The following is a 22,281-nucleotide window of genomic DNA, read 5'->3' as shown; positions in this document are numbered from 1 at the left end:
ATTTGGCCTTAATACCTCAGGATGTAATTTTCAATAATTCAACGATTGGAGTAAGCTTATACCACGGTTACCACATGTAGTATGCAGAAAACACAGAATCTAGTCATAAAAATGGCATTAGCAATAAAATGCAGAATGTCATGGAATATGACATATTTGGATGAAAATGAATGTTTGAATGTACAATTAATCAAATTAAAACTGTGATATGTCCTAGTGTGACTATTAAACTAAAAAAGTCTCTGATTTAATTGAATAAATAAATAATCTGCAAGTGTAGCGCGCTTCAAAATGAATGTGTTGAGACGGCCGCTCATGCACTGAAAACATCTCATCATGATCATCACGCACACGCATGTGTTAGTAATATACAGACTGTATATTTATTTAATTAAATCACAGCTTTACGGGGATTAATAATCGCACTGGGCCATGGTGCAAACTGCTTATCTAGAGGTGAGAAACACTAAAATAAAAGAATGGAACCATGTGATTTTGCTTAAATATACACTTGTTAGACGCATTAAAATGTCCTGGAAAATTGTGCCTTGAAAAGAGTGGGAACCCTGATATATGTATAGCATGTTTCTGGCCTAATATGTAGTGATGACGCAGCACCGCTGTAATAGGAGAAGTGATTTTTATTGATTCGATTTTGCAGCTCTACTCAACAAGTGTCACACACAGTCTGAACATCATGTTTTTATTTTCCTCTCATTGATTTCAGGTATATTGAGGCAAAGAAAGACAGAGTGACTGTTGTGTTCAGCACAGTGTTCAAGGATGATGATGATGTCATCATCGGGAAGGTGTTCATGCAGGTTCGTTTCTTTAATTATCAACACTGATAAACTGTAAACCAACCTCTTTCCCCTATTGAATAATTCACACATTCATTGAGCATTCCTGGCCATTTCTGTATTGCCTGAACACACGATTGGCTCGGGAACTGTGTAGTTATAATTTTGAAGCATGAACCCTGTGGGTGTTGAGCAACTCGGTGATTTTGTGTCATAGTTTTCCATTGAAATGGCAAGGTTTAAACCACCATATGTCAGGTAGCGCTGTCATGTCTGTATTTACAGAATGAAATGCTCTGTAAGAGCTGTCATTCAAACTGACCTCGTAACTTACGAGTTCATTTTCAAAAGTTTTTCACAACAATACTTTGTCCAAGTATGGATGGATGGTATTACCAAAATCGGTAACACTTTACATTAAGGTTCCACTTGGTAACATTAGTTAACAACGTTGGTTAACATGAACTTACAATGAATAATACTTTTACAGTATTTATTAATCTTTGTTAATGTAAATTTCAACATATGAGAATCATTTTTAAACGTAAAAGTTGTATTTGTTAACATTATTTAATGGACTATGAGCTAACATGAACTAACAATGAACAATTGTATTTCTGTTATCAAACATTAACAAAGATTAATAAATGCAGTAAAAAAATATATTGTTCATTGTTTGTTAATGTTAACTAATGTTGTGAACTAATGTTAACAAATGGACCCTTATTGTAGTGTTCCCCCAAATCTCATATCATGGGATGAATAATTTTATATTAGAGTAACAGTATGTGAAGCTGTTTTTGCACTTATTCCAAAAATATGGCATGTACATATATATATATATATTTATTTATACAGGGTTTGAAACTTAAGACCCTCCAAATGCGAGTGAAAATCAACCGTAGCGTGTAACGCCGTCAACTCACTAGCCAATTTGCTGGGTTAAAATTCGAAGTTTTATCTGTCACAATGCAGGCCATCTATCTCAGTGATTCCCAACCGGCAGTACGCGTAACCCAGGGGGTGCTCATTACATCTCGATAACAGGTCACAAGGGAAAGAGAATAGAGAGAAAAATGCCACAAATAAAGAAGATAATAAAGATTGACTTTATTTAATCGCTTCTGTAGCATCGTACCGTTTGACTGACAGGTGGCTTTGTTTGTGTGCACGTTACATCGCATGTGTTCCGACAGTGCTCATGGTGTAGAGACATGGCTGAACGGTCAAATACATTTCGAAATTCCTCCAAAATGCCCGTCTTGAAAGGATATATATATATATATATATATATATATATATATATATATACACTGATCAGCCACAACATTGAAACCACTTGCCTAATATTGTGTAAGTCCCCCTCATGCTGCCAAAACAGTGCCAACCCTCATCTCAGAATAGCAATCTGAGATGATATTCTTCTCACCACAATTGTACAGAGTGGTTATCTGAGTTACCATAGACTTTGTCAGTTCAAACCAGTCTGGCCATTCTCTGTTAATCTCTCTCATCACCAAGGCATTTCCATCCACAGAACTGCCACTCACTGGAGGTTTTTTGTTTCTGGCACCATTCTGAGTAAATTCTAGAGACTGTTGTGTGTGAAAATCCCAGGAGATCAGCAATTACATAAATACTCAAACCAGCCCATCTGGCACCAGCAATCATCCATGCGATTATCTAATCAGCCAATCGTGTGACAGCAGTGCAGTGCATAAAATCATTCAGATACGGGTCAGGAGCTTCAGTTAATGTTCACATCAACCATCAGAATGGGGGAAAAAATGTGATCTCAGTGATTTGGTGTTTGGCATGATTGTTGGTACCAGATGGGCTGGTTTTGAGTATTTCTGTAATTCTGGTGACATGAGGGGGACCTACACAATATAAGGCAGGTGGTTTTAATGTTGTGGCTGATCGGTATAGGTGTGTGTGTGTGTGTGTGTGTGTGTGTGTGTGTGTGTGTGTATATATATATATATATATATATATATATATATATATATATATATATATAATAGGTAAATATGTACTTTATATATAGATATTTTTGGACCAAGTCTGGCATCAGTGCGAAAACAGCTTCACATAACACAACACTAAAAACACTTATTACATAACTGTAATGATAATATTATACATTAGTTTTTACTTATTTAGGCCATATCATACTCTGTATCTTTGGATTACTCAAATATTTATTTGTTGCTTGAATGTGCAAATAATGTAATGTGGTCCTGCTCATTAAAAGCCATGCACATATACAGTATATATCATGGTACAGCTATAGTATATCTCTATTTCTTGACTAATTTCTACTATCACATGGCATATACTGTCATACCACTCAGCCCTATGTCCAAGAAAACTCAATTTATCCAGGAAAGCAAAATATACACCTGCCCATCAAGACGTCAGCACATAGACAGCAGCACATTCTCCAGAAATGACCACTGAACAGCTGCTGCCTTTGTTTCCAATAACATTTTGTCAGTCACTTTAAAAGACACTGACAGTTATAGACTTATGGACTGATGACTGGTTCTGTGTTTGCAGGAGTTTAAGGAGGGAAGGAGGGCCAGTCACACGGCCCCTCAGGTGCTGTTCAGTCACAGAGAGCCTCCACTGGAGCTGAAGGATACAGACGCCGCAGTGGGAGACAATATTGGATACATCACTTTTGGTTTGTATTTGGAGATCACATGGAAATAAACAAATGTAGTGTCTCAATTTACTGATGGTTAATGACGTTAAACTTTTAGGTTGTTTCAAAATGTAATTTTTCAGTGCTGTTTAGCAAAATTTATCTTAGTGAAACTTAAACCTCTGAAATGTAGATTTATGACAAAAGAAAACTTCCTTGCAATTCTAAGATTTAGGCATGCACGCTGTTTACTCGACTGCAAAGTTGCATGTTTTCATGTTCTGTTGATTATAAGGTTATTTTATAATGGGTAAAGTTGAATACAGGTAATTAAGATAAATTAATAAATAAGCAAATAAATAAATAATCAATTAAACAAATTCATTTCAATAAATAAATAAAAATTTACTTTTTGCCACAACTTCTAATGGTTAATTACTGGCCATAAATGTTTTGTACTGGCTATGAAACTTGCTTTATTTTTATCGAAAAAAAATATATATTTTTTGTCTTCATTATAATGTAATTACTGAGCTATTTATTTCCCTGTATATTTGTGACAAACAGCCCCAGTCAGTGTGTCATTTGCAGCACCATTTACAAGATGAGCCGGTCTCCATCTCTCAGTCATTCTGTCATTCTGTCATTTTTGTGATGGCTGCATTTTGTTCTTGTATCATCTTTTTTTTTTTTTTTTTTTTACAATTTGTTTTAAATAATGTATTATGCTACAGCCTAATTATTTACTCGCCATTGGCAATTTTTATTTGCAGTTGGCACTTGGCATGTGCTAATTTTTTACTGTTTGTTATGAACTATTATTAGCCACAACTGCTAGTTGAAACAAAGTATAGACTTTTGTCATTTTTAATTTTTTTTTTTTATTTTACATTTTACTGATGCCTTTTATGTCAGTTATGGCCTCAACCCAAAGGGGTGGTAGTTAGCAGTTACAGGTGCACTGTGTATTTGTGTTGTATTCAAGAGAGCAAACATCAGCTTCTCTTTATGGCAGTTGCACAAACTCCTAAATGAGAGAACACCTGACACACCCTTTTATCAAAGCCAACAGAGTTTACCAGCACTCTGCTTCAGCTTTTTATGTGTTTGGGGAAGTGTGTAGGGACATGCAATGTTTACTTTTGTTCTTAGTTCTGTTTTTTTTTTATTTGTGCATTATAGTACTGCTCAAGTTAGTGGCTGTTCACACAAGATGCGTTCAAAACGGCTAGACTTATTGCAACGAAATGAAGCAAAACAAGTTTTTCCAAAGTTTAATTTCTTTTAATTTGCCCCTGTGTCTTAAAAACATGCTGTACATGGTACAAAACTCAGCAAGGCACAGCAAAATGGCAACAAAAAAAAACAGAAAACCGAACAATTAAAAAATTGCACAGATGGAATACAATACTACTGTGTGAACAGCCCAGTACCCTGCAGTAGGAAATGTGGAGTTGATGTAACTGAAAATTTTTACCTTGAAGTTACAGATTATATATATATATACTGTATATAGATATAGATAAAATAGACATTACAAGTCCTAAAATTATTCAAAATAATTTCCGAACAGTGCTATTCCCCCGACACACCAACGCCAGCAGCAGAGACAACACCATCAACCTCATCCACACCTTCAGAGATTATCTGCACTACCACATAAAGTGCTCCAAGGTGAGATTCTCTTCATAAATGCCTCTTTGCCCAGTTGATGCCATTCAGTGACTGCTCGCCTGTATTTACAAGTGCTTGACCGAGGGACCTTAGAGCTAATAAGAAGCTTTATAGTGTGGTTCTTAGTTTGATATACTTGTCATTCAGCCCTCCGTCCGTTTGTGTGGTCAGATGAAACAAATATGATAGGGTTTTTGTTTGCATTAAAAAGAAAAACACTATACACATTTGTAACCGATGGAATGCAGACCCTTTTCACAAGGGATGCACAGATACCTTTTTTTTTTTTTTTTTCAGCAATCCGAGGTGTAGCTACATTATTTACTCCTTAAATACATGATGTTCTCTAAGCTATGTAAGGAATGTGATGTACATTATCCATTACATAACTTGGAGCACATTGTGTACTAAATAAATAAATGCATGAATAAAATATTGATTTGTGTTGAAATTATGTGAGAAGAAATAAATCGCTGAACATCTGAAATCCACCTCTGGTTTGTGTTGGGAGTTCTGTTGGTGTTTATTTTGTGAAAATGATAATCTCACTCCTCATAATTCAACCTATTACAAGACTGCTTGCTAAATAAACAAATAAATGGACATGAAACATTGATTTGCATTGAAATTATGTGAAAATAAGCAGGAGGGACGACTCGCAATACCCGGATGACCAGTCTGATACATGGATGTGCGGTTGTTACAGAGAAATGTCAGACCACTAGATGGCGCCATTGACTAATCAGAATAGAGTATTCCAGAGAGCTGTGTAATAAAGTACAACAATGTATTAGGAAAAGATAGACAAAATCATATCGCTTGGCTTTATTAGTTTTGTAAACAAAGATAGCACTGTTTTAAAAATCATTTCAATCTTGAAGTATATCCATTCTGTATGGCAACGCTTATGCCACGAATGGTATGCATGTGCTGCTTTGTATCGGTTTCTGACTTCTGGCATTTTTGCTTCAAATATCGTATCGTGCATCCCTATGTGTCCTGCTCACATGTGTGTTTTGTCCTGTGTTAGGCCTACATCCACACTCGCATGAGGGCCAAGACCTCTGACTTCCTCAAGGTACTGAACCGAGCTCGCCCGGACGCTGAGAAGAAAGAGATGAAAACTATTTCGTAAGTGCTGTTTTCACAATTTTTTAACTTTCCACATAATATCTGGGTATATCTGAAGCCACACAAACAAGTTGATAGTCATAAATATACTGCATTTTTGCTTAAACTTTTTCATGTGGCTTTTTCCAATCTGGGAGGTTTCATTCAATACCAGAAGCAAACACTTGCAAAAATGGGTGTAATGTTTGTTAAAACTGGTTTCAAAAAGTATATCTTCATTATTTTCACTGAGATGATGCACTGTCCTCTGTCTGTGAGACTGATCTTATCAGAGCAGATTTCCATTAAGTTCTCAAATTCTGTATACACTGAGCTTATTTTGGTTGAATGATGTAAAAAACTTTGTGGATCAAAGTGCAATTTGACATTTTGTTGCTATTATGTAGTTACATATGTCTGTATTACATTGTTTTTCTGTTGTTGAGTTTAAAATTATGAATTGCATTATCATAAATCATTTGATAGCTGTAATTTTAGATATTTTTAACCCACTATTGCATCGTTTTGATCTGGGAATATGGGAAACTAACTCTCACATGATCTGTCTAGGGGCAAGACCTTCTCTCGTTAAGGACACGATGCGGATCTGACCACATGCACCCACGAGACCACAATGAGAAATGCGTAGATATTATCCACCTCTGGCCAGTGCTGTCAGTCCTCCACCTGAAATGTGCACCTCAACAGGGGAACAACAGAAATTCCTTGCTTCTTTGCATTCATTGGATAAATGTTATTATTAGTTTGTTGGATACATTTTTGATACATCCTTGTTTTATTGCTTAGGACTCTCAGTTGTCTGACAGTGTTTTATTGACATTAGTCTTGCAGTATTTTCCCTTCCTCTTTGTTTTGCCAAATGCATCTAAATTTGACATCCTAAAATAAACCTGTCTTCTATACAAGAGCTGCTCTGTCTTTATCTGTTTATTCAGACATTGGGTCTTATTCACTAATAACTACATACAAGTTGCATACTAATGTGCGCAGAAAAGGTTCTGTTGAATCTGGATTGTAAATGAGGAATTGCATGTCCCAGTTAATAATTTGCATAAAACACACCCAAAACATCTCCATACAAGGGCTTTCTGTACAAATTCATAATTTGTAAACGTATCCTTGTGCTCTCTAATGTTGGACTATCACCTGAAAGCACGCGCAGCAAGATCTTTCAATAGAGCCAAGTATGCTATTCTCAAAACCAGTTAAAACAAAGATTTTTTTATAGGCCTAGCATGCATGTGGTTGGAGGATGTTTTATGCAGAACTTATCCACTTTAACTATAACGGACATAATTTCTGTTACTCGGAATTAAGACTTGCCATATAGGGTTGCTTAGTTATTCAATTCCTATAAATAAACATTAGTAAAGAATAAAGATGCTAATGACCAGAATTTCCATTTTCATTGGGTGATCTATCCCTTTAATTTTATGTTACCTAATAAAACTTTATTTCACACACGCAATCATAATTTGTGTCTCAAATGCTTAAAAAAAGTAATGATACACCAAAGTCTACAATATTTGTGGAAAGTGCCAACTATGTAACTAGGTGGGAGAATTGTTTATTCTTATTATCATTATTAATAAAGTAAATATTGAACATTAATATCTTTAATCAAACTGGTGTTGCTGCCATTTCTGGAAGCCTGTTTAAACCACATGGAAAAAAAATATTGTTTTAGTAAGTCAAAATTATTAGATAAATAGTAATAATTATGAGATAAAAAGTCAAAGTTGTGACATACTAAGTCATAATTTTGAGATAAAGTCAAAAATATAAGATTGTCATAATTATGAGATATTAGTATTTGTTACATAAAAAGTCATTATGAGATAGATCCATTAAAGTCATAAGTATGAGATTTATATGAATATTTACGACAAAAAGTCAATTATTAGATGAAAAGTCGTAATTATGATATAAAATCAAAACTATTAGTATTTCAGAGATACAGTAAGTCAGAATTATGATAGTAAGTCATAGTTATAGTCATAGATAAAACGTCGGTAATACTTTACAAAAAAGTGCCATTTGTGAACATTAGTTAATGCATTAGGTATCATTAACTAACAATGAATAATATATTTATTACAGCATTTATTAATCTTTGTTACTGTTGGCTAATAAAATTACAATTGTTAATTGTTAGTTAATGTTAGTTCATATTGCTTTAACTCAGTGCCCCGCAACACTGCACATTTTGTATATCTCCCTTTTCTGGCACACCCAATTCAGGTCTTGCAGTCTCCACTAACGAGCTGATGAGTTGAATCAGGTGTTTGATTAGGAAGATATCCAAGAAGTGTGTTGGGGGTCCTCCAGGAACAGGGTTGGGAACCACTGTATTAACTAATGTTAACAAATACAACTTTAGATTTTAAAAACGTATTAATGTCATAATTAACATAAACATTAATAAATGCTAAATAATGTTGTTAACAAATGTCACTTTATTTTAAAGTGTTACAAAAAAGTCTCATAATTACGATTTATTTTAGTCTCATAATTGACTACAATCTCATTTTGACTTTTTATATCATAAATTCGACTTTAAAAGGACTGCATCTAATAATTGACTTTTAATCTCATAATTATGACTTTCTATTTCACAAATGTGACTTATCTCATTATTATGACTCATGATTTATTTTTATTTTTTTCAATGTGAAGAAAATAGGCTTCTATATTGGTCATTTCATGGCTCAGAATGGCTTTATTTAAAAATGCCACTAAGCTAACTGTTACCACATTATACGATTGCACTTCCTGTACATTATGAAACAAGCACACAGACCAAAAAATTACACTCAAATGGATTTTAATGTAACACAGGAGAGTGATAAGGTGGTCACAGTTTTTATAAAGGAAAAAAATGGCAGAAAGAAGAAGGTGAAGAAAAACAAGAGTTAAAGAACCCTTGAGGCTGTCATAATAATAGTAGAAATGCTGGGCGGTGCTTTAGAAAGTTATTCATTCTGCTCCATGGCATCCTGAGCAACTTCCTCCCTCTCCTGCTCAGCAGGTGCCTCTTCATCCTCCTCTTCCTCTTCCCACTCCTGGTTGTAATAATTAATAGGATTTTGCTCAAATTCATGCTGGGAGACTACCCCTCCGTCCACTATTTCTTGGCTCATGGTGGCTTTCTTAAGAGCCACTAGGAGGTCCTATAGACAAAACAGAAGCTGAAGGTTAGTCAGTTTATACTGATTCACTGAAGGTGCTGTAAGCGATTATTATTATGTCTTTTCTTTTTCCACACATTACAAAGTCTCATCTACCTGAAAGATATCACTGAAAAGGTGTCCTGAGAAATCACAGCTTTCTTTGTGACATCCCTAGACCCTGCAGACTGCAAAATAGTCAGGCGAGCGGCCATATTTTTTTCGACACTTAGGTTTTTCGACATTGTCTTCATTGAGATGAATGGGAATGCTAACGGATAGCTCTAACGTCTGAAATCTATGGTGCCTTAATCCCACCATAAATTGATTTTTTATTCCGAGGCGGGATCCGGCTTCCATAGTAATTGCTTACAGCACTTTAAAAAAGGTTTATTTATAATTGCACAAAGACATGTATTCTTAAGTAATTTTTCTAAAAACAATACAAGCAAACAAGCCTTTGATGCACGATGTTAGAACTCAGCACAGCTGTGTACAGTGTATTAGCTGGGAAAGGAACACTGTAATATTAAGCATTATTTAATTCTTCAACAAACTACATTTTTTGTAATTAATAGATCCGAGTCAGGTTAGAAGGAATCATTGTATGAAACATAAAACAGTATGATTGATGATTTGTGTCAGTTTGGTCTTGGAAGGTCTAAGCAGTACTATATAGAACTCATTTTTGTTAGATCTTTGAGCAGTGAGTGGTGATTAGTATAAAGGCAAGCGTGACCTTGGTTAGGCAAGCGTGTTTGTCAGTTCACACTTAGGATTCCCAATGTACATAATCACACCACTCACCTGCACACAGCGCTTGCTCTAATGAAAATTCCACTCTGTGGGAGGGAAGAGAAAACATGAGAGGAGAAACAGAGTGGTAAACATGAGTTAAAGGGGGTGTCTGTTGTTTTAAAAGGACAGATGCTTGGTGGAACATGTTTCACACAGGTCTGCAGGGAGGAGAATTTGTGCTGTGTATCTGTCAGTGGCTTCACCATGGAAAGATTAAGTTTTGTGCATGATGGTTTTTGTGGGTAGTTCAGAAGGGACCATATTGTGGGAACACAGCAATCTCATTGTGAAATGCCTATGAGTTGCAATCAGTGACCAAATTGTGCAGTTTTCAAAAGTGCTAAAGGCATTTTTAATTTTTTTTTATTATTATTTTTTTTATGTGTAAATTAAAAAAAATAGGCTAAACTGAGTGTACAGTAGTTCATACCTAATGCATTAAATAATGTTAACAAATAGAACTTTATTGTAAAGTGTTACCAAAATAATTAAGGGATGTTTTGCACAGTTTTTCACTAAAAGAACACAAGGAAGAAATTGAGCATATTTTGTAATATTTCTATGAGATTTAATGATTAAATTATCTTTAATCTCTTTTATTTATATGCACCAACATAACAATAGTAATAAAAAGCAAAACCTCTGTGAACATTGTTGAATAATGGTTTATGAGTAATTATTACACATAGTTTGAACTGATTCACAGTAGTGAATCGAACTTGCCAAATAACGGCATTTTGTTGCTTCTGAAGCTTAAATCATCTCTGACTCAACGATCACACTCATAAGTCTGAGACAGGAAGGATTGCAAGACTAATTAAAGGTGCACACATTTTTTTTTTAAGTGGCTTACATCGGCTTACAGTGACACCTAGAGTCCTGGATGCTGCACCATTCAAACACAGTAGTTTTCAGTTACCAATGCCATTGTAGAAATTCACTATGCACAGAAAACCAGGATTTATTTAGTCCATAAATGAAAGTGTCCAATAACAGGGCAGTTACTGAGATTAAGCGAGTAGTATTCATCTGGTCATGTGATCCTAACATGGCTGCCCCCATGAGGGTGCCCCTGCCCCATGTAGAATAAAGAGTTTTTATAAGTTTACGATATGATTGAACTCTTCATCTCACATGAGTGGTCATGTTTTCATACATATGTTTAAATATTACTATTAATTTCTTTAGAAGTAAAACTTTTTAAATGAGGAAAGAAATTGCTGAGTGCACCTTTAAATGGCACAGTCTTTAGGAAACTAAATGGCCAAATAAAAAGCACATTAAAATTATGGTAATGTTCAAGATGTTGCTTTTATAATGCCAGCCACATCATTGTGAAAATATTGTGAGTATTAAATATCTCGCTGGACCCTAATCAGCACCTTCGATTCTTTGATATATTAGGACTTTTTTAGGCTTTTGCTTCAGTCTAAATGGGAGGTTTTTATTTGCATTGGACGTTTCCTATCCAGATTTTTTTGATCACTTTTCTTCACTTTATGGCTCTGCAATAAATTCATCATCTCTTCCTTTACTGTACCTGTTATCATCTCCCTTGTCCTCACCAACACCTTCCAGGAGCTGGTGATAGGTGGAGATCTCCGCTTCCAGTTTCATTTTTAGGTTCAGCAAGGCCTGGTAGTCAGCCCGCTGACGCTCCACCTGAGCGCGCACCTGCCCCAGCTCTCCCTCCAGCTGCACGATTCGAGCGTTATGCCCACTGACCTCCTGACCATAGCGTGCTTCCGTGTCATGCAGTGTATCTTCAAGGGATCTAATCTGAAAGGCATCAAATAAAACAAATAATTGACCCTATGCTAGGCTTTGCCCTCTTGGTTACAGTTGCTTCCTCAGACAAGCTTTTCTCATAGGAATGGATCTGAGATTTTTGTGAACAGCACAGTGTTTTTGTAAAATGTGCTCATGGAGTGGTTTCTATGTTGGCTGGAATGCAGTGTGACATTGCAATGCATCTTTATCAGCTTATTTTCTTCAAAAAATGTGTTAAATTGCACAGTAAGATGAAAGATGAAAACCAGAATCAAGGAAAACCCTTTGGACCACTCTTTCGGCTCCTAAGGACTACTTAAATGGTTATCTGATTCATCAAGCACGTAAACTCACATCCTTTTTTCACGTTTTTAAAACTACACACAACTAAATGCAATTATTTCTAATATTTCCAAGACTCGACAAACTGATATAAAAAATAGCTTCTGTTAACCCATGGTGAAAAACACGTGGGTACACAGGTATAATGTGTACATTCAGTTGAAATGCATGTAGAGACAGGTGTGGAACATTTTTTGCATCAGCAAATTTCATAACTATAAGAGTGGGGCACCTGGATACCTGTCTGACAGGTGAGAGTGCTGACTATGTGCAAATGACTTTGATCCAGCAGACAATGCTTGTCATTTGTGTACTGTACCATGTTGTGCAGAGCCTGCAGGTCGATTTCTAGAGACTGTTTCTGTCTGCGCAGTTCATTTAGCTCTGTTTTCCCAGCCTGCAGAGCTTCTGTGTTCTGAGTCACTTCAGCTGTGATGTTGTCAAACTGGAAAAAAAGAACAAGATATTCAGATCACATGATAATATTGTGTTACCATATAATTATGGACACATCACTTCAAAAATAAAATGCACTTTTTATGAATAGGTTAGAAACTGGGTCTGAGGGGGCCTGGGTATCTCGCTGTATTGCCAAGTATTGACGCTGACTACCACCCCCGGAGTCGCGAGTTCGAATCCAGGGTGTGCTGAGTGACTCCAGCCAGGTCTCCTAAGCAACCAAATTGGCCTGGTTGCTAGGGAGGGTAGAGTCACATGGGGTAACCTCCTCGTGGTCACGATTAGTGGTTCTCGCTCTCAATGTGGCGTGTGGTAAGTTGTGCGTGGATCACAGAGAGTAGAATGAACCTCCACATGCTGTGAGTCTCCGTGGTGTCATGCACAGCGAGCCACGTGATAAGATGTGCGGATTGACTGTCTCAGAAGAGGAGGCAACTGAGTCTTGTCCTCCGCCACACGGATTGAGGTGAGTAACCACACCACCACGAGGACCTACTAAGTAGTGGGAATTGGGCATTCCAAATTGGGGAGAATAGGGGATAAAAAAAAAAGAAACTGGGTCTGAACTCTTAAGCTATCAATAAGGAGGTGCTTGCTACTTTGGGACCAAATGTTGGTTAGTTATTGATATACTTATGTTTCACATTAGTTAAGGAAAAAAATATTAGTTTGATCATTTTTCTTAAAATATCTTTGGTAACCGGGTTAAAAGGTTGAGATTTACAAACACTGTTAACTACCATTTGTGTAAAAATGTAGAAAATTGAAGATTTTTTAGATTGTTTACTTGTCCTTCCGCCATTGCTGTAGAAAGGGAACTAATGATGTTACTTCCTGGGTGTCACAATTTTAAGAAATCATGCAGTAACAGTTTTGCACACAAAATGTAAGAAATAACTAAGCATTACATTTCTGGTCATTAAAATTGGTAAATAATTAAAAATAGTTTTTACCACCAAAAATGTAATATCAATTCAACATATTGCGTATAAATGATGACAATGTTGCCTGCTTTTATTGTTGGATAGTCGAAAATGTCAAGACCACTGAGGTACAAGCCAAAATCAGTTTTTCATGCTAAATAATAGTTTATCTAACATCTCTTGAAGTTTTTACAAATATATATATATATATATATATATATATATATATATATATATATATATATATATATATACAGGTGCATCTCAATAAATTAGAATGTCGTGGAAAAGTTCATTTATTTCAGTAATTCAACTCAAATTGTGAAACTCGTGTATTAAATAAATTCAGTGCACATAGACTGAAGTAGTTTAAGTCTTTGGTTCTTTTAATTGTGATGATTTTGGCTCACATTTAACAAAAACCCACCAATTCACTATCTCAAAAAATTAGAATATGGTGACATGCCAATCAGCTTATCAACTCAAAACACCTGCAAAGGTTTCCTGAGCCTTCAAAATGGTCTCTCAGTTTGGTTCACTAGGCTACACAATCATGGGGAAGACTGCTGATCTGACAGTTGTCCAGAAGACAATCATTGACACCCTTCACAAGGGTAAGCCACAAACATTCATTGCCAAAGAAGCTGGCTGTTCACAGAGTGCTGTATCCAAGCATGTTAACAGAAAGTTGAGTGGAAGGAAAAAGTGTGGAAGAAAAAGATGCACAACCAACCAAGAGAACCGCAGCCTTATGATTGTCCAGCAAAATCGATTCAAGAATTTGGGTGAACTTCACAAGGAATGGACTGAGGCTGGGGTCAAGGCATCAAGAGCCACCACACACAGACATGTCAAGGAATTTGGCTACAGTTGTCGTATTCCTCTTGTTAAGCCACTCCTGAACCACAGACAACGTCAGAGGCGTCTTACCTGGGCTAAGGAGAAGAAGAACTGGACTGTTGCCCAGTGTTCCAAAGTCCTCTTTTCAGATGAGAGCAAGTTTTGTATTTCATTTGGAAACCAAGGTCCTAGAGTCTGGAGGAAGGGTTGAGAAGCTCATAGCCCAAGTTGCTTGAAGTCCAGTGTTAAGTTTCCACAGTCTGTGATGATTTGGGGTGCAATGTCATCTGCTGGTGTTGGTCCATTGTGTTTTTTGAAAACCAAAGTCACTGCACCCGTTTACCAAGAAATTTTGGAGCACTTCATGCTTCCTTCTGCTGACCAGCTTTTTAAAGATGCTGATTTCATTTTCCAGCAGGATTTGGCACCTGCCCACACTGCCAAAAGCACCAAAAGTTGGTTAAATGACCATGGTGTTGGTGTGCTTGACTGGCCAGCAAACTCACCAGACCTGAACCCCATAGAGAATCTATGGGGTATTGTCAAGAGGAAAATGAAAAACAAGAGACCAAAAAATGCAGATGAGCTGAAGGCCACTGTCAAAGAAACCTGGGCTTCCATACCACCTCAGCAGTGCCACAAACTGATTACCTCCATGCCACGCCGAATTGAGGCAGTAATTAAAGCAAAAGGAGCCCCTACCAAGTATTGAGTACATATACAGCAAATTAACATACTTTCCAGAAGGCCAACAATTCACTAAAAATGTTTTTTTTATTGGTCTTATGATGTATTCTAATTTTTTGAGATAGTGAATTGGTGGGTTTTTGTTAAATGTGAGCCAAAATCATCACAATTAAAAGAACAAAAGACTTAAACTACTTCAGTCTGTGTGCACTGAATTTATTTAATACACGAGTTTCACAATTTGAGTTGAATTACTGAAATAAATGAACTTTTCCACGACATTCTAATTTATTGAGATGCACCTGTATATATATATATATATACTGTATTTGTACCTATAATTCCTGAAAAAAAAAACTAACCTTGTTTTGATACCAGGCTTCAGTGTCTTCACGACTCTTCTGCGCGGCTCGCTCATACTGCGCGCGGATGTTGTTAATGGTGTCGTTGAGGTCTTCACTTTTTTTAGAGTCCATTTGCACATTTACTTGGCATTCATTGATCTGATTTCTCAGGTTGGCTACATCCTATGAAATAAAATGAGATATGACTTAGCCATATGGCCTAAAATAACAGGAAAGTGGCTATAACACCTGCCTTAGAGCAAAGAAAACTAGGTAGAGTGGGTAGGAGTATTGGCAGAAGCTCAGACTGAGTGCATAAATGATACCTTGAACCAAACCAACAAGCTCTGAAGTGAATAACAACATTATAAACTTAGATTTGAAGCAAAAAATTATTTTTTAAATCAGAAAAAAAGACAAAGGTACAAGACTGTGTCCTTAAATTCTGAGTGATTTAACGACTCCATAAAGCACTGCGAATGATGTAACTGAATGAGAAACAAAGGTACAATATCAGATTATTTACTTACAGTCATTGATTACAAGTATAAAAACATTAAGTTTACAATATTTAAGCAGTTTGCGAGTGTAAGGCAAGGCAAGGCAAGTTTATTTATATAGAGCATTTCATTCACAATGGCGATTCAGAATGCTTTACATAAAAGGATAAAGAAAATACAAGATATATAAAAAATACATTTTGAAACCAATTAAGAACAAGAAATAGGAATAGAAAGAAATTATTATAATTATAATAAAAATGATTATAAATGAATAAAACAGAAAAAGAATACAGAAATAAAATTATGCAGTGCAATCAGTGAGTGCAGCACAGTGCTCAGTGAAGAAATGCACAGCTAAACAGATGTGTTTTCAGTCTGGATGCAATTAAAGTGAATGGTGACTGAGCCAACATTCTGCCTAGCAACTCCTTTTATGTTCCACAATGGAGAAAGTCATATGGGTGTGGAACAACATAAGGGTGAGTAAACAATGACAGTATTTATATTTTTGGGTGAACTGTGCCTTTAATTACTGCTGTTGTGGTTGCACAACAAAAAAACCTCAAACAAACATGCAGGTTTAATGTGTTAAATTGTGTATTTAAGGCGTGTACCTCATCATGGCTCTTCTTAAGGAAGGCCAGTTCTTCCCTCATAGACTCGATCTGGCTCTCCAATTGCATACGTCCCATGTAAGTGTCGTCCAGCATTTTGCGTAGGCGTGCAAGATCCTGCTCCACCCCTTGTCGCATGGCTTGCTCTGACTCAAACCTGCCCGGAGGGGTAACACACATTTACATGAAAAACTACAGGGCGTAGAGCAGTATCATATTTACTTGATGAACAGCAAAACTAAGCTGCAGATCATTTTAGACCAGCATGGATTTCTTGATTTCAATGATTTTTAAGATGTTTTATTAGGTAATGACTAAATAAATGTTTGTCTCACTTGACTTTGAAATCATCCGCAGCCAGACGAGCATTGTCTATCTGAAGAAAGAGTCTGGCATTGTCCATGGCCATTTCCTGGATCTGAGGGGTAGAATTTCAAAGAAACGGATCTCATTGTTGTATTGATTGTCTAAATACATCAAAAATCAGACAGACAGACAGACAGACAGACGGGTAGATCACTCAATGTGAGTATGATAGATAGGTAGATAGATAGATAGATAGATAGATAGATAGATAGATAGATAGATAGATAGATACTAAAAATGCTTTACAAATTACAGCAATTGTATACTAAAGAAATAAACACATTTGCATTTGCATGTGGCAACACTACTTTCAACAAAGTTGTTCATGAATATACACATGCAAAAAAGCGCCTCTTTTTAAGATTTATGCATTTCATATTGCATAAATATGCATTTTTTTAATTTATTTTTTTTAAAAGACTTAAATTTGGTGGAATTTTGTTATGAAATTGAAATCTTAAAATTATTACTTTTTTGAGTGCAAGCTAAAACCAGATAAACCACTCAAATTCATGTTTTTCCTTATCTTAAAAACCTTTTGTAGTTTAGTTTTGCAGACAAATATAAACTTATATATATTATTAAAAAACTAACATTTGTATTATTTTTATTATTATTATTATTATTATTAAATGGATGAGTTGGACCAGAAAAGAAACACATCCAAAAGGTGTCCAGCATACATGGAAACTCATTCAATGCTGTTAAAAAAGCATCCCCTATGCTTGAGAGAATGCCCCGAGTGTGCAGAACTGAATCGAGACGAAGGGTTATTTAAAAAGCATTTTCAGTTACCATAACTTATACTTCCATTTGTGCTATTTCATGTTTTGCTGACTTTAGTATCATTCTCAAATGCAATAATAAGGAAAGAACAGGTGTGTCCAAACTTTTGCCTGATGATGCACAGTCTGATTAAATAAAAGAATTATTACAGTAACAAGAGCTTTTATCTGCTCACCTGATCTCTCAGGTCAGCAATGGTCTTCTCGTACACGCTCCAATCTCTGCCGCTCTCTGCTTCTTTTCTCATCAAAGCCTCTTTGATTTGCTCTTCCAGCTGAGTGTTGGACTCCTCCAGAAGTCGCACTTTTGACAGGTACCCAGCCAAACGATCATTCAGACCCTTCATGGTTTCCTTATCATCCGCTGGGGCAAAAGCGTTACTGTTCACCTGTACGTACGGACGTAAGTTGTTGGCCAAATTACCTAAAGTGGCTGGGGAAAAGGCCCCGAACATGTTGCCCCTTTGACCCAAGCTGCCAGTTAAACTTGAGCTGGAGAAATTTCTGGAACCCAGAGTATTCCTGATTGCTGACATGTTGCGGATTAAAGCTTTTACCGAGGTTAATGGGGTTTGTTCTCTCACCTGAGGCAGGTACAGTGTGATGGACAGGTTTGAGATCAGCTACTGTATATATAGCCGGACCTCTACTACCTGAGTGATGCGTTCAGCTGAAGTGATTGGTCTGTGGGATGTAAACCTACACCTGTACGCCTCTCATTTGTTTGCAAAATCCCACAGAGGAGCGTAAAGTTAACAAAGACTCGTAGAGTAGCCTAATTGACTAAAGTACGAATTAATTATATTATTCACACCGAACGTATTTTTGCGTCCGTCTGCTACGCTGTTTTTCTATGTTAACAAACGCTAGATGGACGTCTTTGACCGCTGCGCCGCATCTCGATTGGAAAGAAAAGAACTTCAGCTGTTAAAAATGCGTCTCGAGACACATGCGTTTTGTTATATTCGTTGCGCTGCATTTCGCGCAAGAGCACCGCGTTTTTTAGACGTCGTGTCAGGCGGAAAAAGAACCTCAGCTGTTAAAAACGCGTCTCGAGACACATGCGTTCTGTTATATTCGTTGCGCTGCATCTTGCTGTTTTCTTTTCAGCGTCTCGCGCAAGAGCACCGCGTTTTATTGACGTCGTGTCAGGCGGAAAAAGAACCTCAGCTGTTAAAAACGCGTCTCGAGACACATGCGTTCTGTTATATTCGTTGCGCTGCATCTTGCTGTTTTCTTTTCAGCGTCTCGCGCAAGAGCACCGCGTTTTTTAGACGTCGTGTCAGGCGAAAAAAGAACTTCAGCTGTTAAAAACGCGTCTCGAGACACATGGCGCTGCGTCTTACCTTTTCTTTTATGTTTTTTTTTTTTGGCTTCAACTGGGATGCGTTCGGAGTGAACGCCCCCTATGCATGCATCTCTAGTTGCACATACAACAGCGAACATCAAGACAATAAGGTGGAAATTCAAATCAAGCACAAAGTAAATATTTGAAAATGCTAAGTAAATACAAGTATACTGTTTTAGTAGGTTGGACCCACACACACATGTTGGTGCAGCTATCCTTATGAGGACTCGCCATAGACATAATGATTTTTATACTGTACGAACTATAGATTCGTACACACACACTACCAGACAAAATGTTGGACACACTTGACTGAATTTATGTTTCCCATGATCTTAAAAACTTTGAACCAAAATGCTTTAGATTATTTTTGTAGACAGATATACCTTTTTCCATATGTTTCAACAAAACTTATAGCCTATTGTATTCTTTAGAAAAATGATAATTTTCTTTAATTGTAGTGAACCTTATGAAGTTGTGAGGTTACCTAGAGTGCATAAGTGTAATCTACACAATGGGGGGCTACTTTGAATAAGCTAAAACATAAGATAGTTTTGACCTAGTTTGGACCATTTCTGATCACTACAGAATTCCCATTCGTCCATTTGTGTAATTTCATTGTTTTAATGACTTTACTATATTAGGCCTATTATAAAATGTGGGGAACAGTAGGCTAATATAATAAGAATGAGTGCTTGTTTCCAAACTTGTAAATGATAGTGCTAATCTAAATATTATCTAAGTGCTATAATTACAAAAATACTGTCATATATGTGGGAAACGTACGCGCTGTACTCACACGGCCTTTAGATAAACGTGCACAATTTCTGCACAACATGTTCAACTGGTTCTAAAGTCATCCTTTAAACTATCAATTGGTGAATATTTGCACAATGGCTCTATTTGTCGCGCAGGGTCACCGGTCCCGTTTGCCCACAGGACATTGTGTGGTCTTTTGCTCCCTCAGGCGGTCAGCGCGGAAAACGAATGCTTTTTATTTTTTTATTTTTTTTTATTTTTTATTTTTTTAAGAAAAATAATTCTAATCAAACTACCATCCGTTATTATTTGTTTTCACACAAATGATGTTGCTGCATCAGTATTCAACAAAAAGAAAAGTACTTATTCAATCTTGATGCACTCTGTGACCAGAAAAAAATAAAAGCAAATTTTCCTTATGGTGTGCCTTTAGCCCCATTGTCCCCTAAACCTTTAAAAGAAATCACTATTTGTTTTAAGGGTACAAAAAGGAAAGCTTTGTTGTTTTGGGGAAAACAAAAAGTATTTTACTCCGGTAGGCCTTTAGCCCTGCTGTACTCTATATAATTCCACGTACCACCTGCAGTTACTTCATGATAGCAGAATAAATAAAATCAAGTTGATTCTTGCAATGCTGTTGAGGTATTCAATGTCACCAGCACACCTGGGCAGGACCGGCATTGTGCCATTCAAAGAGTTTAATCTGTTCAATCAGCTCTTGTTTAGTTAATCAAATGAAATGCATCTTATGAATTTGTGGTTTTGAGGTTTTCACAGCAATGTGTTGCAGCTGTGTAATCAGACAAATGCAGACAACTTATTTTATTATGGTTGACATGAAATAATGTGATAGCCATTAAGGCCTGGTCTAAGGGGTGGCATTGCCCCCCTAGATTTACCTTGAGCCCCCCCTTCTAATTTTTTTACTTTTGCTTCATTACAGTGGGCGGCGTTCCTGTCATAATATTACTGGTTTTAATTTATTAAGTGTTAATAAATGCGTAATTTGGGGCCTGGGTAGCTCAGCGAGTATTGACACTGACTACCACCCCTGGAGCCGCAAGTTCAAATCCAGGGCGTGCTGAGTGACTCCAGCCAGGTCTCCTAAGCAACCAAATTGGCCCGGTTGCTAGGGAGGGTAGAGTCACATGAGTAACCTCCTCGTGATCACTATAATGTGTGGTTTTCGCTCTCGGTGGGGCACGTGGTGAGTTGTGTGTGGATGCTGCGGAGAATAGTGTGGGCCTCCATACGCGCTACGTCTCCACTGTAATGCACTCAAAAAGCCACGTTATAAGGCCTTATGGGAAGAATTGAAAAGAAAAAGCCACTTTTGAAACAGAAAAACAAAAAGAAAAGGTTAGAGTGGGCAAAGAAACACAGACATTGGACAACAGATAATTGGAAAAGAGTGTTATGGATCTTAACCCCATTGAGCTTTTGTGGGATCAGTTAGACTGTAAGGTGTGTGAGAAGTGCCCGACAAGACAGCCACATCTATGACAAGTGCTACAGGAAGTGTGGGGTGAAATGTCACCTGAGTATCTGGACAAACAGACAGCTAGAATGCCAAGGATCTGCAAAGCTGTCATTTAAATTGTAATAGTAATTTTTCAAGTTATTAATGTCTTGACTATACATTGTGATCAGTTGAGTGCCACTTTGGTAAATGAAAGTACCAATTTCTTTCCATAAGAGCAAAATCTGTACATTATTCCAAACTTTTGGCTGCCAGTATATATACAGTATATATATACAGGGTTGGGAGGGTTACTTCTGAAATGTATTCCACTACAGATTACAGAATACATGCTGTAAAATGTAATTTGTAACGTATTCCGTTAGATTACTCAAGGTTAGTAATGTATTCTAAATACTTTGGATTACTTCTTCAGCACTGGTAGATTGTTTCACTTGTTTTGACTATAAAAACTCTGCCAGTACAGTAAGACAAAATACACATGTTAAAAATACATTCTCTGAAAAACCGAAATATCTTATGCAGTGTTGTTTCTAAAACAAGATTAATCAAATTGATCTTGTTTTAAGGATTTTTAGATATTTTTACAGGAAAACAATACTAATATTATTATCAAGAATATGATTTTTGCTCTAATATCAAAGATCTTACTAGAAAGAAAAAACAATTATGATCCAACGTGAATTTTCTTGATAAAAAAATATGATGGTGCCTGGTAACGTGCATGTAAAATGGCTAGAAATAGCATTTTAGCTTAGCGTAAAGCTGACAATTTACACAAGGTTTATTTCTATTTCTTCTGCTCTAAACTTCAAACTTACTTCTCTGTCTGCTCGTATGAATG

General features: G+C 36.6%; 3 protein-coding genes across 4 annotated transcripts in view; 2 read left to right on the top strand and 1 right to left on the bottom strand.

Moving 5' to 3' along the window:
- Positions 1-7,159, top strand: part of LOC127448425 (actin-related protein 2/3 complex subunit 2-A) — an 18,549-nt gene extending 11,390 nt beyond the window's left edge. Inside the window, exons 6-10 of the mRNA XM_051710929.1 lie at positions 728-821; positions 3,360-3,486; positions 5,021-5,121; positions 6,152-6,252; positions 6,802-7,159. Coding sequence (XP_051566889.1) covers positions 728-821; positions 3,360-3,486; positions 5,021-5,121; positions 6,152-6,252; positions 6,802-6,823 — 445 coding nt within the window. The 3' untranslated portion in view covers positions 6,824-7,159. The remainder of the gene's footprint in view (positions 1-727; positions 822-3,359; positions 3,487-5,020; positions 5,122-6,151; positions 6,253-6,801) is intronic.
- LOC127448416 (ceramide synthase 6-like) overlaps positions 1-21,480 on the top strand; it is a 427,716-nt gene extending 406,236 nt beyond the window's left edge. Inside the window, exon 12 of the transcript XR_007898524.1 lies at positions 21,256-21,480. The gene's annotated coding sequence lies outside the window, so the exon portion shown is untranslated. The remainder of the gene's footprint in view (positions 1-21,255) is intronic.
- Positions 9,270-19,183, bottom strand: zgc:92380 (uncharacterized protein LOC445086 homolog). Of its 2 annotated transcripts, XM_051710916.1 has the most exons (8): positions 18,027-19,183; positions 17,035-17,117; positions 16,700-16,856; positions 15,601-15,765; positions 12,649-12,774; positions 11,758-11,996; positions 10,227-10,261; positions 9,270-9,422 (listed from the first exon to the last, which is right to left on the bottom strand). In XM_051710916.1, exons 1-8 carry the CDS (start codon positions 18,384-18,386, stop codon positions 9,403-9,405), a joined length of 1,185 nt encoding a protein of 394 aa, XP_051566876.1. In that variant the 5' UTR covers positions 18,387-19,183; the 3' UTR covers positions 9,270-9,402. The 2 variants fall into 2 exon arrangements, with proteins under 2 accessions (XP_051566876.1, XP_051566877.1); XM_051710917.1 differs by lacking the exon at positions 10,227-10,261 and having other exon boundaries at positions 9,280-9,422; positions 18,027-19,182.
- Positions 21,481-22,281: the final 801 nt, after the last annotated feature.

This window comes from Myxocyprinus asiaticus, chromosome 11 (genome assembly GCF_019703515.2).
Source record: "Myxocyprinus asiaticus isolate MX2 ecotype Aquarium Trade chromosome 11, UBuf_Myxa_2, whole genome shotgun sequence".
Lineage (NCBI taxonomy): Eukaryota > Metazoa > Chordata > Actinopteri > Cypriniformes > Catostomidae > Myxocyprinus > Myxocyprinus asiaticus.
Note: the sequence above shows the minus strand (reverse complement) of the source record. Positions and strands in the feature narration are given on the sequence as shown.